Below are 19870 nucleotides of genomic sequence, written 5' to 3'. Positions count from 1 at the left end.
TAGCACTGCCACCTTGAAAGCAATTCTACCCATTCACACCCTCTCTCCTGGTAGAAGGATTTGTATTGCCACTTAGTGATTTAGATCAGGGAACTGAGCTAGCTTAAAACTAAACTTTTCTGAAAGGCTTAGTATTGTATGTTCTTTACTCTAGTGCATGGTGTACTCTGCAGTGTTAAGGACAAGTTTTTGATGTGCTGGATGAATTTACTTTCAGAAGTGCACTACTGGACTTGTTCCTCGGGAATAAAGAAGAACTGGTCACACACATGAAGGCTGATGGCAGCCTTGGATGCAGTGATCGTGAGACAGTGGGTTAAGACCAAAGGGAAGTGAGGAAAGTGAGAAGCCGAATACGGACATTAGACTTAAGAAGAGCAGACTTTGGCTTATTCAGAGAATGAATGGGTGAGATCCTGTGGCAGGCTGCTCTGAAGTTTAGAAGAGCTGAGGATCTTTTTCTACAATTCTGTTGGTAGAATAGAATTAGCAAAAAATGATGTGCTTCTATGGACTCTTCCTAATATCAGTCTGTTTTGTGAAATGAATCTCCAGTTTTACAAAAGTTTCAAAAAAAACTACGGCTGCTGCCAAAATTTGAATCAGAATCTCTCTGTCACGTACGTAAACTGCAAATGCAACATAAGTAGGAAAAAATTTAAAAAGTACTTTGTAAACTGATTCTGTGTTTTTTTTAATTAATCGAAATAGCTGTTGTAATTCAAGTAGCAGTACTTCGCTGTGTTATCATTTGAGTATGATTATATGATGTTAAGTGGTTTTGATAACACTGTACGTTTTAATGATTGAAAGTCTATTACTGTAATAGTGTATTGCATGAATAGCCTAACTTTTTTTCTATAGCAGTAGGTATAATTTAAAACTTTACATTATTACCACACAGGATTTTAGCAAAAGCAGTATTACAAGAAACTATTTGATATTTACGTAAGAATATAAATGTGGTTATAACCATTAAAACATAATTAACATTAATGTTCATTGTCAGCAGAACTGAGATGCATTTAATAGCCTATGAATGATTTGATCTCCCCTATAGTTAAAATTGCTTTGAATCCCACACTACACTGTGACTGCTCCAAGCCATGTTTCCTTTCATCTTTTTTATGTAAGTTAACATTCTGTAAAAGATACATGGAAATTCATGTATTTAAAAGGGTTATTATTCTGTATTTTTGAAAATACATATTGTAATAGGTTTTGATGCTTCAGCTGAGGAGTATGTTTCTAATTTTACTGGTTGACAGGATCACAAGCTTGCTCCGTGTAATGATAACAAATTTAAAAAGGAGTATTCTGCTTCAACTGTAAGTGAAAAAAGATGAGCAAATATGGATGGTCATCGAAAGTAGCTATAGCTGCAAGTTATTAAATCAACATAATTTCCTTGCTGTTCGCAGAGTGGCTTGATGCACCTTTATTAGAGGTGGAATTCAAGCTTATAATATTAGTGATTAGTATGAGTTTTTAATGCGCATGTGAAAATCTGCATTTGAATGAGAACCCTGGTGCTGGAGGGAATAGGAAAGACGCCAATTGGTGGGAAGAGTATTACAAATAGAGACATTGAGACTAGAGACTAAACCCAGCATAAAATGGAAGGGACAGCATGTGGAAAATAGAAGTTGAAATAATGGAACAAATTGTACTTGGAGATCCTGAGTGTTTCTTGCATACAAGGGTTTGTAATTTTTTTTTTCAAAATAACAACCTCACAGAAGCGCCAGAATAAAGAGTTTACTTGAGTTGAAATGGTTTGCTTTCTCTTGTCATTCCCACAACAGTTAGTCATCTGTTATAGGTTTGAAGCATCTTTTAAGTAACTGACAAAAGATTATGCACAAGAATTTAATTCAAATTGCAACTCATCAATTCAGATAATTTGAATTTATGGTGTTAGAGCAGAATTTCTCTGTCCTTTCTCCATCTTCCCAAACATAATGTATGAATGTAAAATTCTGGAGCAGACTAAAGGTCTGTCTTCAACAGTGGTCGTAAGTGGATGCTTAAGGAAAAGTACAAGAACAGAGAAAATATACATGATACTTTCTTCTAGTACTTTTCCATTTTCTATTAAGGGACTTCCTGAGCTGAATAAGCTTAATATCTATTTTCAGTAACCTGTAATAGTTTTCTTTTCCATGTAGTTGTAACCTTTGTCCATTGTAAACCTTTATAATTCACAGTGTCCATTGGCAATAAGTTGCACAGGTTAGCTACTAATTCGTGAAGAACTCCTTTCTCATGTTTGTTCTGAGCCTGGCTCCTGCTGACCTCTTTTGATATTTTTTAGTTCCTTTATTGAATGAGATTGTGAATAGTTGATTCCTAGCCAACCTCTCCATGCCTCTAATGATTTTGTAGACCTCTGTCAAATACCCCTCTCTGCTTCGCATCATCTCTCAAAAAAATTGTCATTCATTACTTCGTGTGAAAATTAGTCTGTATCGCTGATTATCCTGTTCCGTTTTCTGAACCTTTTCAGTTTGGTTTTTTTTGGGGGATAGTAAGGACTAAAATTGCATACAATACTGAAGGTATCAGTCAACCATGGACACATACGTGATCTTTGTATTGTCATCTGCTTTGTCTGAATTCCTAACATTTGATTTTTTTTTTTTGACTACTATTTAGGATTGAGTTGCCATCTTTTGTAACTGTATATCATAATACCGAGATTTTATTCTTGATTGCTAATAGTTTCTCGAATTTTTAATGAAAAGTTAGGATTATTTTTCTGACGCATGTAAGTTTAGATTTACCTACACAGAACCTCACCTACCGTTTTATTGCCTGGTTATTCAGTACAACAAAGTCACCCGGCAGTTCCTCACAGTTGTCCCTCATCTTTTCTTTATTTGTTTTTTAAAAACCAAGTCACATATTATTGTCAGCCAACTTTTGTTACCTTAGTTCTCACCCTGTTTTCCTTGAACTGCACAGATCATGCCCTGCTCCTTGCAGAACTGTACTTGTAGCCTCTTTCCACTGTGTGAAATGGTTGTTTAGTCCTCTGTTTCCTGCCTTTTAGCCAGTTATTTTTTTGTGTAAAGGACTTGTCCTCTTATGCAATGTCTGTTTAGTTTCTTTAAAAAGACTTCGTCAAATACCTTTCAGGAATCCAAATAGACTTTATTTGGATTGTTCTTACCCACATGACTGTCTCTTTTAAGAAATCTGAGATTTGGAAGATGGCACTTAGTTTTATTGAAGCCATGTTATCTTCTCAACTATAGCACTTTTATTCAAGTGTTCAATAATTCTATTCATCATTACAGTTTCTACTAATTTGCGGGGTACAAATATTGGATTTCCAGGCCTGAAGCTTATTGGATGTCCCATGTAACCCTTTTAAAAAATTGGCAATATATTTGCCACACTCCAATCCCTATGTGCCGGTGTAGGTATAAATGAGAGGTTATATACCAGCTTAAATATATTAGCTATTTAATTCTTAAGTTTATTTTAAACCTAGATAAATATCATCTGACACTTGTGACATTACTTTTAATTTTTTTTTATTTATTCCATATTCCTTTCTTCAGTCACTTCATTTTAAGGCAAATTTTCTGATGTGTTTCAAAAGGAAGTGTTTTTTTCTGAATATTTTTCTCATTTTTTTCCACTATCAACACAGATGCAAAAAATCATTGAGCTTCTCTCTTGCACTCTTACCTTCTCTGAATACACCTCTTATACCCTGACCATTTATTGGTCCTACGTATTCTCTGTCAAGCTTTCTACTCCCATTGTCTGAAGAAAGATTTATTATTAGTTTTAATGTATTTTATTTTTCTTTCTCACTCTATTTTGCTTTGTCCTTGTTGTGCTTTTTGCACTTGCTGTATTTTACCATTTCTTTTATTATTTGCTTTTTTCTACTTAGAAATTATCTTAAACTGCTGTTCATTTATGTTGGCTTTCTTTTGACATTTTTTGAGTCTTTCTTAATTGAGATTTTATGCTTTGCTTCCTACTTGGTCTATGTTAGAGAGACTGCTTGGTTTGCAAGACCAAAAGAAAGCAGAAATGGGAGATATGGTCATGCAGTATCTAAAAAATGTGACCATGAATTATGTCACATGCTGAATAATGATCTTTTGAAGAAGGATAGTGTTTAGGTAGCCAAGAAATCCATTCCAAATTTGAAAGCAGAGCCATTAATGATCTGGATGGAAGATCATGAGTCAGGTTTCCTATATGTGAATAATTTCTGCAAAAATGTTTTTTTTTAATGGAACCTGATTTAAAAATGTAAATATTGAACTTGTTAAATGATAGCTCATCAGCCTAGAAAGTATAGCTCTCTGTGCTGTAGTGTGTATTCACAGATGATCTAGAAAAGATGCAAATACAGAAGTTACAAAGTCTGGTAATGCAAAGGTATTAAAATTAGTACAGATGAAGACAGGGAAGAGCTGGAGAAAGACCTTTCAACTCTGAGGTAATGATAAATGAAAATTACCATAAAGCAATTCATATCGGGAAAAATAATGTTAAAATTTACACAGTGGTGAGCTTACTTCTCTGGAATGGGGTCTTGCAGGTTCTCTGAAAATAACAGGTCAGTGCCTATTAACTATGCTGGTCTCCACATTGCAGAGCGAATGTAGTAGAACTGGAAAAAGCACACAGATGGTGATGAAAATCAGTGAAAGACTACAAGGGTGAAGAGGTAAATGAGGGGGCTTATGGTAGCAATGTATTCCCTGTGTAGGACTAAGAGGTCAACAGGGAGCAACTGTAAACTCTACCTTCAGTTCAAGGGTTAGTGAACCTCAAATGTAACTGGCAGAAGACAAATTGGAAACAAAGATGTGCTTCTTCCCACAGCATGGAATTAAGTTACAATTTACTTGTGGTAGAGTGTTATGGATGCTGAAAGCTTTTATGGGTTCAGAAAAGATCTGGTGAACTCAGAGATTAAAAATCTTAAATACCATCTTTAGCTCAGAAAGTGTTTTGTGTCCCAGCTCTCTATATACTCGGAAAATATTCTGGGAAAGTGTGATTATATGCTTTCTGTGTCCTTGTATTCTTCCCTAGACATCTGCTGCTGGCAATAGCCAGAGGCAGAAGATTGGGCTGGGTGGATCTTTGATCTAATGCAGCCTCTCTGCTCTTGTCATTAGCTGTCCATGCTATCTGCTTTTCTAATGTTTAACCTAATTCTTTTCTGCTGCAAATTAAGTTGATATTTTTGTATTTGTCCCAACTTTAAATGCCTTTTCCAAAGTTCCATTTCATTTTTTTAATACCTGTCTCCCATTTCAAACCTTGAAGGACCTCCGAGTAGGAGCTCAAGTTTCAGTCACTGTTGCTTGAAGCTGCCTTCAACTACGGCTACAAAGCAAGTGCATGCTCTGGCCAAGTCATGTTGTTGACTCCTGTACCTTGGAAGTTCCCAGCACGAATATTTTTTAGGGGCAGACTGGTCAGGCAGTCCTAGATGAACTGCCCATCTCCTTTGTTTTTGTGGATTGTGCCTCTACGAGGAACGGCTGAGGGAGCTGGGGTTGTTTAGCCCGGAGAAGAGGAGGCTCAGAGGTGACCTTATTGCAGTCTACAGCTACCTGAAGGTTGTAGTGAAGTGGGAGTTGGCCTCTTCTCCCAGGCAACTAGCGATAGGACAAGAGGACACAGCCTCAAGCTTTGCCAGGGAAGGTTCAGGTTGGACATTAGGAAGAATTTCTTTACAGAAAGGGTTATTAGACATTGGAATGGGCTGTCCAGGGAGGTGGTGGAGTCACCATCTCTGGATGTGTTTAAGAAAAGACCGGACATGGCACTTAGTGCCATGGTCTAGTTGACAGGGTGGTGTAAGGGCAACGGTTGGACTCGATGATCCCAGAGGTCTCTTCCAACCTGGTTGATTCTGTGATTCTGTGATATTGCCTGAGCCCACATGATCGTTGTGGAATATCCTGTGAACAAGAGATTCCATAGCACTGCAGAGAGCCCCTCTGAAGCCAGCTCAAACTGAAGATAAAGTAACAGCTTGTGCTGTTCTGTTAGCAATCACTTGTCCTATGTTTATTTTAGCTGCCTTAGTGCCACCTTCCTTCAGCATAGCCAAGCACCGAGCCATTTCCCACCTCTCACGTCATCTGGCAGTTCATAAGGGCCCACTTGATATGGCTGTTTCCTACCTGCTGGTGGAAGGGATGTTGACATCAGTGGTGGGTTGGTCTTGGCATGAGGGTCAGCACAGGTCTCTGTGTTTTTTCATATTCTCTTTGTGCCTGACTTTTCTAGCGCTGTTGACCTACTGCTGAATGTACAATCCTCCTTGAATATACAGAGGTGTCTCCTGCGTAAACTATAATGTGGTGGTGCGTCTTTCCTCCTTAACTCTTTCAGAGATTGCTGCATTGTGTGGCAGGATGGCTGTGCATTCCCCTCATTGAGGAGGCCAAAGCCTGTCAGAGTTTGGTAGACTTGCACTGCATGGGCTCACTCAAATTTCATCTTCCTGACAGCTAGGCTCTTTTGGAGTCATCTTGCTTGGTGTGGCAGTTACTGCCCTCATTTCACACACTGGCAAAAAGGAGAGCTGCTATCTTCACGTATTTAAGGAGATGGAAAACCTATGTGTGCACAGCCAGTGCCCTCTCTTTATCACAATACTGATGCAGATTTAGAGTTATGTGCCCTTAAGATAAGGATGCTAAGAGAATTAGATATTAAAGATTAAAAAATGATCATTCCTCTGTTTTTCTTCTGTTCTGCTTAGCAAACTGTCAGGCCTTGTTCACGATGTTTTTGTGATGTGCTTTATCAACTGACATGAAGGGAATTCTTAGCTTTTGTTAGTGAGGTCCAAATCGCTTCATGCATGGTGCTGCAGCCTGGGCACAATACGGTGAGTATAGCCTTGTGGTCTGCCAGCTGGGCTGCTTGTCAGCTGCTGGCAGCCTTGTTGATCATTTGAACACCATCAGTGCAGACAGCATTTTGCTATTCGCATGTCGTCTATCTGATCACCTCACCAAAGTTCCTCTACCGATTTTTTTGTATTTTCAAAAAAGTTAAGCGTTATTCCTATTTATATTTAGAGTTTACCCTGAACTGTACTTGATTGGATTAAGCATCAGAAGTGAATAGCGGTTAGTTGTATATATGCCCTTGCATCATTCTTGCACAGTCCTTAGCAGCAGCTCTTCTCTATAAATCGCTGTATATCTACTGCCAAAAGTTGCGTAGGCTTTGGAAGAAATTCCTCAGAGCAGTGTATTGTTTGCCTTCTTGCCTTCTGTACTTGTGTGTTGTATGCCTGGGTTGGGCGTTTATGTTTTTCCATACTGAGAAAACTGATTTATGAAATAATAGAAATAGATAGTACTAGTGGAAAGGGCAATATTTCGGAGTGTCTTAAAGGATCAATTTATGTTATTCCTTGGTGTATAAAGTTAGTGGCATTGATGGTAATCTATTAATAATCTAAGTGTATTCTAAGAAGATAACTGACTATTCCAACATTTCAAAAAACTGGAAACAAAGATTTTTATTTTGCTGATAAATCCAGTCTATAAATAATTTGATATTATATTACTATGTCACTATTGAAAATATCTTATTTGTTTGACTTCAAGCTGTCTTTTTATCAGTGTTCAAAACCACACTTCACTATCACTTAACTTTTCTGCAATGAAAATTTTACAAGGATCTTGAAAAACCATTATTATAACACTGTATAATTTAGGTAATTGCAGAACTGACTTTCCAGTTGTGAGTTTAAAAATATTTTTCACTTCATGTAAATGATCAGAGAACTAGTTTATTTGAAGATGACTTTTATGACAGGTAAAACAAATTCCTATAATAGCAAAAAACCCCACTTCTATTTCCATGTAGGTTTGCTGTAAATACCACAACAGTTATAGTGAATCTAAGACACAGAAATACAGTTCTCTTTTTTTTTAAACAAATGACACTTTTAGGGTTTAAAAATTAATTTTGGAGTAATAAGGTTTCACAAGCCTCTTTTTGATTTGGAACTTTTTGATTTTTGTGGAAAAAAATTGAGAATAATACAGTGTTATTTGGAATGAAGTTAACCTCTCCAAAGGGTTAGGCTTCCACAGTAGTATTAAAGGCTCTGCACCTGAGGTTGTAGTTCAACAACTGGTTTGCGTTGAAAGGACCGCAGTAGTCCAGCCTTGCCCTGTCCCCCACAGCTAACTTCCGTTCCTTCTCTTGTTCTGACGTAAGTCTGTGCAATTGTGTGACAGAATAAATTAGGAAATTAACTCACTCAGCTGAAAAATACCATGGCAAAAATATAATGGATTAAACAGAGTTTTTGGTTTATGACTCATTCTAATTCTCCCTGACCAAAAATTTCTGATTTTCTGTAGGTAATAAATTACATACTTTGTTTCTCGTAGGAGCCACAGCCTTATAGTCTCTCCCTGTCACACATATACCCAAGTACTTCCCTTTCTTCATGGCAAGATATCAGGTACCTTTTATCTCAGTTGGTCCTATCAAGAAACATAATGAAATTTACTTCAATGCAATTGCTTTCAAGTTCAATTTAATTTTAAAGTTGCTCATTCTATTTTGAACTTGAAGAGGGGTTTGTATGTTTAAAACTTGTAGGGTTTTGCCTCCTGTATCTGCTGGTTTAGTAAAAGATAATATACTCCTTCTATAAACTTTGCCTTACTTGGGTTTTTGTAACATTTTAGTGCTGAATTCTCTTGCAAACTGGAAATACTGTGGTAGCTTGAAATATCTGGTTTTAAAACAAGACTGTTACATTGAAACTAAATGTTATGTTTTTCACTCTGTCTTCAAACTGAGGAAACATTGCCACTTTTGTAACAACAACATAGCTGTAAGTGCAGAAGTTGCCAGAAGGAAATCTGGACTCTTTGGCAATAGCACACAAGACAGTCGGTAGCTTTTCACACCTGGAATCTGCAAGTGATCAGTATTTTGGCACCCAAGATAGGGAAACCTAAAATGGCATTGGTTATGTGTTGAATTTTTAAAAAGATTTTCTTCACAACCAGTACAATTGGAAATTTAGGTCAAGGTCTTAAATTCAGTTTTCTCATTGACATGCTGAATGATGATTTTCAGGACCCCAGCTTCTAATGAATGTATTTAGAAAATATTCAGATTGTAAGTGTAGGATAGCTTTTGAGTTTGGATGTTCAAATAGACACACTTAAAACATTTCTGGCCATAGAATTTACAATTTGAACGTGCTTCTTAGCCTGCCTAAGAGGGTGGATTTTACCATAAATGTGTTGGAATTAGGACCTTTGAACATTTCCTGCTGTGATTTTCTCTTTATGCTGACTCGTTAAACTTTCCTTTGTTCCTTTAAGTTGTTCTTCTGCTCAGAAGTACAAAGTACGGAGGTGGAAAGCAACTTTGGTAGATTCCAGTTAATTTACTAGTTTCTTAAATGAACTGAAGGCAGGCAGATGGAGCTCCTAATAAGCATAGAGAGTTCCTAATAGCAAAATGTTGATATTATTCTACAGGGGAGGCAACAGGACATATATTTTTCCTTTCCTTATTTGATTTGTCCTGAAACTTACAGTACCTCCATTGAGCCAAAATTGTCTGTGCTGCGTTCTCAACCTTAGATCGGATTTAAACTTCTACAAGGGCGGATAAGCAGAGATTGGCTCCAGTTTCTCTAAAGAAATTGTATACACGCACACAAATTACATAGAACGATTGTCTTTGCTTGCTGAGCTAGAATCAGCTTTTACAAAATTGACTTGTTTTTTTTTCTGGAAGTTTTGCACTGTTGTTTTCTAATAGCGTATAATCTTTTAGTATACTTGGTTGGGGTAAATTAAGGAAGTGTTTTGCGGGGGTGATACGTAGTTAAAAACAGTTATGTGGATAAAAGAGTTTTAAATAATGGCTGCTGTTTGTACAATATTGAATCCTGGATATAAGCACTAACCCTCCTTTACCTGTTCTCGTATTACACTGTGATCAGTTCCCAGGCAAAGGTTTATGTTAGGGAACAAAGTCTGTACTCATTGTGTTGACCTAGTTATTCCATGACGTGTCACCTGGAAATAAATTTGACAGAGGGCTAATTGCCTTTAATTGTGATAATTCTGTTATCTTACACCTTTCTTCTGATCTGATAAACTGGTCTGATAAGCAAACTGATGAGTTAATGAATATAGAATTTTATGAGTTAATGTTGCAATTAAAATGGCTGTTACTTTTTTAGGAGACTTATAAAGAAGTATTTGTTGTGCAGAAAATAACCATACTGCCACCTGTAAAACTGCACTGCTAAAGGATTCATCTGTTGAATAAGTAAGGGAAAGCTTGCACTGTAACTGTATGTCATTAACTCTTCATCAGTGGGATACAGAACATGCTGGAGCTTTCTTAAATTGTTTAACAGCGTTGTAGTCTGTTAAACAGCTATGCTGAAAGCAACATATGGCTGTATTTCAGTAATACAAATGGGACTGTATGTACTTTTATGAGTCTTTTACTCATCTGTGGAATTTAGAATGGGCCAAAAAATCTGAATTCAAGTCCTTCAAAATTCAGAGAAGATTCAGTTTCAGTTTTGTCCTGAGCACCACCTCCAAAGAATGCATATTTATGTCTGTCCAAAAGTCCTTTAAATGTAGTCCTCTCCAATAATGTCCTTTTTTTTCCACACGAATTTGGAGAAGGTGATTGTAACCTAAATTGCACCTACCAGAATACCTGTTTTCTGTTATTAGATAAGGAATATAAAGATATTTATCCACTGGAGTACATTATAACTAACAGATTTTCAGCTATATACCATTAAGGTCATTAGAGAACACATCAGAGCAATGAAACTCAGTGAAATGAAACCAATGAAACAATCAGATTGTGAATAAAGGCTTTAAAGAAACCATATTCTTGCAGCAGTGCCTGAGTGTAAGCATGGAGGTGTATAAGCATCTGATAGCAAAAGTATAAAACTGCTTCAGACTTAAATTAGGGAAATAAGACTGCTATCACAAAGAAATAAAAAATTCAACTTTTCTTCTTCATCTTCTTTTTTTTTCATGATTGAGTGTAATTCAGTGTTGGTGTCTAACTCAATGTTGCTGCCCATACCAGAAGAATGTGGAGCAAGGAGAGGATGTCCTTGAAATTTGTGACTGAATCCTTATGCTACTTTATTTGGGGTCTGGAAGAAAATAGGATTCTTCAAATTAACCCCAAAATATTTGTAAAACTTGCTTTTTTCAAGGAAAATAGTGCTTGCAGTTGTTTATTAAGTTTCAGGAGGTGTTTAGCACCTTGCCTTCAGGGGCTCAGGAAAGAACTTTTGCCTCCTGTGTATGACAGTTTAATGGGCCCTGGGGTTTTGGTGCTTTGATTACCGGTGACTGATGATAGAGAATAGATTTTATTGCTTTGTAATGATATAGGATGACAAGAGATTTAACAAGGAATTAGTGTATTGGAATAGAATTGTGTATAAATGAAGATTTTGTTACCCTGGCCATGCAGATGTTATCTACAGTAATACAGTACTTCCATGATAATTCTTAAAGAGTAGGATGGTTCTGTGCATCTCTGTATTGTACCATTGCGTTCTGGGCCAGTTGCTGATGCTCTCTTGGTATGCTTAAGAATCCATAAATGAATAGCTCTCAGAAATGTTTGTCAGAACTGTGCCTATAAGTTGTAATTTGAAATGTATTTAAAAAAAAAAAAGTATCACATCAGATATCAGATCAAGGCTGATAGCAGTATTAACAAAAAACTCAAAAACCACTTTTGTCGTATCTTTGCTTTAATAAAGCATCTACTTTTCCTACAGGTGGTGAATTTTGCTCATGTTAGAAAGCTTTAGCAAAAATCCTACTTGCCAATTTTAGATTTTATACGGGTGAGATGAATACTTTCTCCATTAATTTTTTAAAGCAGATGTCAGAAAAAAAAACCCTTGAAGTCCCAATATAGGAGTAAAAATATTACTTAGTGAAGACCTTCACCTATTTTGGTGTAACTGGAGGGTGGTGGAAGGGAAAGCAAAGATTTGAGCAAATGGAAAAATCAGTGTACATGCTGTAAGCATGTAATTTTGGAAATAAATCTTTTTTCCCTTCTTTAGTGCCATAACATTTTTCTCTTTGACTTACTTAGTTCCTGACTGTGTTACGATAATTCTGTTAGAAAGGCCAGTAATTATGGTCAATGGTTAGTAATGTTAAGGGTGTTCACATAAATGACTATAGTTCTCTTTAGAATTTTGACCTTATCTCCAGGGGAGAATTTACCAGCAGTGGTAGAATTTAAATTGGTTTAGTTCAACTTGATTAAGTTGCAGGGTGGATGCTGTTACTCAGAATATACAATCTTAATTTGTTTTCCCTTCATTTGTTTGAATTAAACCAATTCAGGCTACATATTCTGAATGAACACACTTTTACAGCGATGTAATCCACTCTAATTTGGTATAAATTTAGATCTTCAACTAATCCATATTAATTTTTCTCCAGAGGGGTCTGTTTTGTTTGGAGTTGGTTTAAATGCCAGAATTCACATTTGAAGCAAGAAAGGCATAAATGAAATACGAAAAATAAATATGAAAGAACATGAAAAAAACCCCATAGTTACTGTCATGTCAAACAAACATCTATCTTAAAAGCCAGTCACTTAAGCAGGAGGTTGTTTTTTAAAAAGCATAATTTAGCCCAGTATTAAACTTGGCATTTATCCACATGGAAGGGCATACTGTTAATTTCAGTCAGAACAGTTGTACCAATTTTGCATACCATTTGTGTGTTGATTCAGGGAGAAAAGATTTTTTTCACTTTTAGTTTATGCTGTTTTGGAAGCGATAGAAATAAACCCAAAGCAAGCACACTTTTTAAGAGTCTTATCATTGGATAAGAGAGTTTGTACAAAGAGTTACACTTATATAATTATACCAATGTAACAAATAAGCACAATTCTAGAAAAGCTTCAAACAATTGAAATGAGCTTCTAATTGGTTGTAGTCGTTGCTGATGGGAGCCATTATGGATGGATTAATCTCCAAAAGACAAATTTTTATATTGCTGTATGAAATTTGATTTAGAGATGACTGCCTAAAGCCAGAAAATTAAAACATTAAACTGATAGAATTACTCAAGACAAGTTTTTTTTTCCCTTTAGCTACATGTACCCTAACATAAACCAACAAAATTGTACTTTAGATGTATTTAATCATAAGTAATCCTAGCTATGTGAAACACATTGTAAAATGTGGAATAGTCTGTATGCAGTGCAATAAATTAAATTACAATTCCAATTTAAGTATCTGGTTTTAATTTTGTAATTTTTTGATTCATATTACTTTAAGCTTATTATTATATATTACTATTAATTATTAACCAATTATTTACTAAATTATTAATTAGATTTTTGAAGTTGTTATTAAAATTAAATTTAAATGTAATTATGATTTCCAGCGATTTGGAACTGCCTGCAGAATGTAACTCTGAAAATGTTTATATTCATTAGTACTATTTTGAGATTGGGCTTGGAGATTTGAGAGAGAGCAGGTTAGAAAGATGAGGAAGAATACACTTGAATTTTTTTCTGTACTGGAAGTTGTTTGGCTAGAATTCCAACATAAGTCACTATGGGATACAAAAACTAATTAAGGTGCTAGGTGAGAAACACAACTTTTTCTGTATTTCATGTTATTTGATTAATCATTGAGATCCCTTGTTCTGCTCTGTTTCTGCAGTCACTGTTAAATGGAAGCCGCTCCAGGGATCTGGATGGTTTCTGCTGGCAGAGACTTTGCATAGCAGCTCCATCGTGTCAGGGGGTTGCAATGAGCGGAGGAGGGGAGCAGCCTGACATCCTCAGTGTGGGAATCTTGGTCAAAGAAAGATGGAAGGTGGTGAGTATGCCTTCCTGCAATTCTTACTATTCTTTAAAATATGTTTTTTAAAAGAAGTAGTTTGTGCTTCGAAAACTTTCAAAATTCTTGTGAGATGTATTTTGCTTAATACTTATGTTAAATGGTAAAAGGACTTCAAAACCACTTGTTTCTCTTATCCTAAAGAAGTTATACAGATTTAAGGTGGTTTTTTTTTTCTGGTAAGGACCTAGGAAAGATTTTAAATCCTGACTTAGTGCCTGTTCAGAGCACAACTGGAAGAGTCCTGTTAGTATATGGAATCCAACCAGCCAGTGATTATGTCAATCTGTTTTGGAAATCAGTTAGGCACTCTCTTGAAACTAGTCAGATTGTGGGATTTGTTACTTCTTATAGGAAGGTCTTTCAGGACCTTGCTGCTCTTCCAATTAGAAATGATTTTTGTTTGTTATATTTTGTAGCATAGATATATTCCTGGCTGATTTATATCCATTTGATTGTGTGCCAGTATTGGCTTTACCATAAATAGCTCTGTTCCCTTTTGGTGTTCATATCCTTGATTTAGATCTAGAGGGAAATAGTATCCATTTGAAACTATTTTTGCTGGGAAAAACAGGTTGAATTCTCATAGTTCCTTCTCCATTCTTCTGATCACTTTAGAATTATTTTGCTTGTGGATTTTTTTTGACATTTTTAAAAAAAAAGGAGAAAAAAAAAGGAAAAAAAGCACTTCATAATACACCATTTTGGGTATCTTTCTGTGTTTAGTAGGCTGTGAAGGGATTCTGAATCACTATTTTTTGCACCATCTTTGCTTTATATTACTCCCATATTTCAATATTTTATTAAAAACTCTGAAAGTGAACATAGAAGGTACAGATTCATCATTCATTTCAAATTCATGCATAGAAAATAATCTCAACTATCTTGTGCCCTATCCTTCATTTAAAAATGTGGGAAGCTGATACTAGCTTTGTGTAGGAAACCTTTGTATTTCCTTTTGTGTAAGTAGAACCTAAATGGCTATTTTTGGAGTGTAAGTGTAAAATACCTTCTTATATTGCATATCAGTATTGCAATGAAGTAAAAACTGTGAGCATAGTCTTGAATCAGATCAAATAGAATAAAATAGCATTATAAATAGATAACAGTATACTAATATATCACTATCCACAAAGCTACTCAGTTGTCTGATATGTGCAACAGTAGTCCTGTTTTCTTCCGGTTTCTTTTCTTTCCTATGTAATGAAGAATGATGATCAGATCAGTGTCTTTTGGAAAATGTTGAGAGTAGGCTGTTGTTCATCTCATGTGATTATACATTTTAACTGTATGTTTTCCAAATGAAGTATTACAGCTAGATGAGTACCAAATATTGCCTATGGATAACTCTTTCAATTTCTTAATTTCTGAAGCAAACATTAAGGATTTCTTGATGGCATCTAAGGCAATACACTTCTTTCTGAATTCAGGATTTCATAGGACAGTCTGCCAGTGGAAGAAAATAGCATGCAAATTTTAGAAATTCCTTAGTGCTTGATGCGTATGTACAAACATAATTAATGCTGTTCTTTTAAGTTATGAAGTATTGTAGTTTTTTGCTAGTGTTCTTGAAGCAGTAGAGTACTTAAAAATTCCTTATGTAGAAAGATGAAAATCCAGTGGACTTTCAAGTTTTGGTGACAATGAGTACTGTCCCTAATTATCAGTAGTACCTCTAATTGTTCCTTGTGGAACTCTCCCGATATCCTTCTTTTTTTCCCCCATTGAAGAATGGCATCTCTGTAGTATGATTGCATAAGACAATTTTGTTGTAACCAGTTTAAGGAAAAAAAAAAAAGTACACATTCTGGAAGTTATGTAAAGATTTGCAGCTGAAATGCAGCTTTCAGAATTTTTGCTCTTTCAGGACCTTGGTCTTTGTAATTGTGAAAACATACCTGGAATTTGTGGACACGAACATTTTTAAAAACGACACTCAATTAAATTTAATTTTAACCTAAATGTTCTTTAGGGTGATTCTATTTTGAAAAGTAAGCACAGAAAAGACATTATAAAATATTTTTTCCTCAGTGACACCCTCCCTTTCTACTGGTCTCTGTATCTACTAGCATTTGCTTTTATCCTCTGTTGATGCCTTTCCTTGTTCCTCTTTTTTGCCTTTGAAACATTTATTACAATCCTGACTTGGAGAAACTTGATTGTAATGATAATTGTTTTTAGGTAGGCTTAAGAATGGCATTCAATATGCAGTGTAAGCGAAAAGTACCAAGATGAAATATGCTGGAAATTGTATACTTTAGACTTGAAGCATACAAAGAGAGAGGAGTGGAAGAGAGAAGGGAGAGAATGAGTCTGGGGTGTGAGATGCTGAATGCAAAGAAGAGAAGCTTGAAACTAATATACAAAATGGGAGAATATGGTGCAGGTGTAAATGAGGGCAACATGGTCCTCGTTAAAGGTAAAAGATGTTGAGCAGATGTGGCAGGAGGTCAGTATGATTGGTTTGAACTCAAAAGCAAAATGCATGTGAACAGAAAGTGGGAACAGGGATGGGCTGCCCAAGATTAATATGGAGACTTTGCCTCTGTGTGTTGGAATGAATAAATAGGAAGCCAGAGCTCAGCTGGCAGTTGACACTTGCGAGGGATGTAAAAAGCAACAAGAAAGGCTCCTACAGGGACATCGGCAGCAAAAAGAAGACCAAGGAAAAGGTGGGCTCATTGCTGAATGTGGTGCGTGACCCAGTGTTTGGCAAAGGCCGTGGAAAATATTTTTTCTACAATCAAAGAGAGGTTCATTTGTGCCTGGAATTGCTGACTGCTTCTGGTGTACTTTATCTGAGGGTAGAAATTGATCTGTTTATTTTATTAGTGTGGTGGTGTGTTTGTTTTTGTTTTGTTTTCTTTTTTTTAATTTGTTTTTAAAATTTTTTTTAAGCATACAAGCATAAAAAAAAAAACCTTTCAGAGGCAGTCTTTCTCAGTCTGGCCATTTTTCAAAGCTGGAAATTAAGCTATATGATAAACTGCTATATGTTTGTATAGGGTTGAGGATGACTGTGTCACCTCTTTCCTTTTCCCCCCTCACCTTTTTCACCATGCATTCTTACTGTCTCCGTTGTGCTTGTACTATGCTGAAAATCTTTGTGCTTATGCTGAAAACTACAGTCAGATCAATGTCTGTGTTTAACTGTTGGAGCCCTGCTAGTAGCTCAGAGCTCAGGCAAGATAATGGCATTACCAGACCAAGAGGTGGAACAGAAAAGTGCAGACTTAAAATGGCCAAATTAGTCACGAAGCTACATCTTCAAGAGATATACATAGATACACATATACTTTTTTTAAAAAAAATTATATATGCATATATATAATCCTGTTAAAACTTGCTATTTTCCCCAATACTTAGATGACAGATCTCTCTCCTTTCTGTAAGGACTAACACTCTGCGTGTATTAAATACATCTGAATGTAACCAAGTTATACTGAGTATTTCATCAGACTTGAAAGGTTTCTATTTCTCACGGTTTACCATTGCTTCAGAGTTAACCCCAGATTCTTACCTGAGTAGTACCTTAAACAAGTCATGGCCGAAGATACAAACTTATTATTCATTATTATGATACTCTGTACTTGAACTTGTTAAATTCTTGAAATGTGTAGGTTAAAGAGTGACAGGCTTAAGCCTGTGTTGGTAGTATGCATGTTATGCTGCTTCGGAGAAAGCATACAGCCTGCGATGGAGAGGAGATTGCATTTGCTAACAGCTAGTGTGCTTGTTAGAAAGAAATGAACATGTGAATTTGCAGGCAACAGGTGTTGCAGTCGATGCAGATATTTAGGTGGGTTAGTTCTGTAGGTGTGAAAATGTGGTGTGCTATCCTATGCGCCTTTTTAAAACTGACAATGAATTGGCCAGAGGTGAGTAATGTAGATAATGCTGTGTATCTTGGACCATATTTTCCTCATCTTAAGAATATTGAAATAGCAGTTGCTTGCAACGGTAAAAGATCTTGAGGACAGAAAGTGCATGATGAAATACTGAGTATTGTTGTAATCATAGAGAATAAAAATTTCATGTGGTATGACTTGAAAAATGCAAGTAAACAATATGAGTATTTTATCTGTTACCTTCTTCCTTATTCTTGGGGACCTAGGCTATTTTAAAAATTGTTTTTCCTTCTCAGTCAGAGGGCTGGTTGCCTGGATAAGGAGACAGATTTATTTTCAGAATCTGAAGACAGGTCAGCATATAGCTGATCTCTAGATCCCCGGAATGTTTAGATGACATTTAATACAGAGTAGTCATATAACCTTAGCAACTATATGTTATCAAATGACATTTAGAAAACCATGTCAGTTCTTTCAAGGTAAAATATAGTAAAAATACAATATTGTGTGTTTCTTAGGGTAAGTTCTTTTTGTCTCCTTTTCTCTTTTATCAGCTTTAGAATGGTAGCTACAGGGAGATCACCATATGAAAGCATTACGTGAAAGAACATTGACATTTTTGATAGTGAAAACCGGACACGTCTATGTTCCCTGTGAGCATTTAAAGCAGAGTGAAAAAACAACTGTTAATATTTGCTCTGAATGTAGTGCAAACTAATTAATACGCCAGGAGCATTCTTTTTACCTCTTCGTAACACAGATGAAACTTTCAGTGGTGCAAGTTTCTTTAGTATGTCTGTTAATAAGAATGGTATTGGTGAACCATAAGTAAATGTGAGTAACATTTAAAAATATATATTCAAAGATCATCTTAGCCATTTCTTATCATTTATGATTTAGCTGTTATGTGTAAGTCACTGTATATAATAGAAAATGCTGTCTTTTTTCAGGAAGTCCAAGAACTTTTATACCATTAGTATTCAGTGTGCATATTTCTGAAAAAAAGAAAAAGATGGCATATTTTAAAAATGTCACTGTGCATTTGTATTTGAAGGTCTCTGGGTAGTGTGTGACTATTTGAGGAAAGACTTTATTCAGCATGCTGACTTTGGTCCGATTCATGCTGGGAATGCTAGTGCACTCTTCTGTTGTATTAAATATAAGAAATATAGTGCAGATGGAGATCAAGTGTATTAACTTGTTTCCCTTGGACTCTCTTCCAAACTGTGGTTAACCATACCTTTGTAGATTATTCAGTAGCTCTTTTACGTACTGAAGGATATGATTATGTTATTTCAAAATCTATTACTAACATGACAGCGTCTGCAGTATGGCACATAGTACAAAGAAGTATTGATGTTTTGTTTCCTTTTTCTTCTCCCCTCTTTTAAATCTGATTTTGTTCCTTCTTTGTTTCCCAATATAGTTGAGGAAAATAGGAGGCGGAGGATTTGGAGAAATTTACGATGCACTGGACTTGCTTACTCGGGAAAATGTTGCACTGAAGGTCGAATCAGCTCAACAGCCAAAGCAAGTGCTGAAAATGGAAGTAGCTGTGTTGAAGAAATTGCAAGGTAGGGCTGTACCCTGGATATGCCAGAAGTAGAATGTCTGTATCTTATTTAAAAATCATTATAACCTCTATTTAGTCATAGTTTGAGTAAATATTCCCCATATTCTGCAGGTTATTGCTGAATGGTTATTAAAAGTGGTATAGAAGCTCTTTCAGCCCCTGAAAGTTTTGCTACCATGAACCTTTTCTTTGAAACAGGATGACGTGAAAATAAAAAGAAAAACAAAAAAATAAAATTGATGCAAAACCTATGCTCAGCTGTAGTTTATTCTGGATCCGTATCTTCTCCTTACGTTTTTTGCTCTAGTTTTTGTTGTTAGTTTTTTATTTCCCATTCTAAGATAGTCTCTTTTTTTCTGTACTATCTAGCAACGAATATTTGCGGGTCCTTCACATAGCATCCAGGATAAGAATATTTGTATTTCTTTGCCTTTGCAAGTATTGCCAAGAGTAATTCTAATGTTGAAATGGGAAACATATTTCAAAAAACGCCACACAAACAAACAAAAAACCAACTTTAAAATACTGTAC

General features: G+C 35.8%; 1 protein-coding gene across 1 annotated transcript in view; it reads left to right on the top strand.

Moving 5' to 3' along the window:
* Positions 1-19870, top strand: part of TTBK2 (tau tubulin kinase 2) — a 107961-nt gene that overhangs the window by 11399 nt on the left and 76692 nt on the right. Inside the window, exons 2-3 of the mRNA XM_068398631.1 lie at positions 13739-13897; positions 19193-19340. Of these exons, the coding sequence (XP_068254732.1) occupies positions 13829-13897; positions 19193-19340 (217 nt within the window). The 5' untranslated portion in view covers positions 13739-13828. The remainder of the gene's footprint in view (positions 1-13738; positions 13898-19192; positions 19341-19870) is intronic.

Source organism: Nyctibius grandis, chromosome 4, assembly GCF_013368605.1.
Source record: "Nyctibius grandis isolate bNycGra1 chromosome 4, bNycGra1.pri, whole genome shotgun sequence".
NCBI classification, from domain to species: Eukaryota; Metazoa; Chordata; class Aves; order Nyctibiiformes; family Nyctibiidae; genus Nyctibius; species Nyctibius grandis.
The sequence above is the reverse complement of the archived record's forward strand: the minus strand, read 5'-3'. Positions and strand labels throughout refer to the sequence as shown.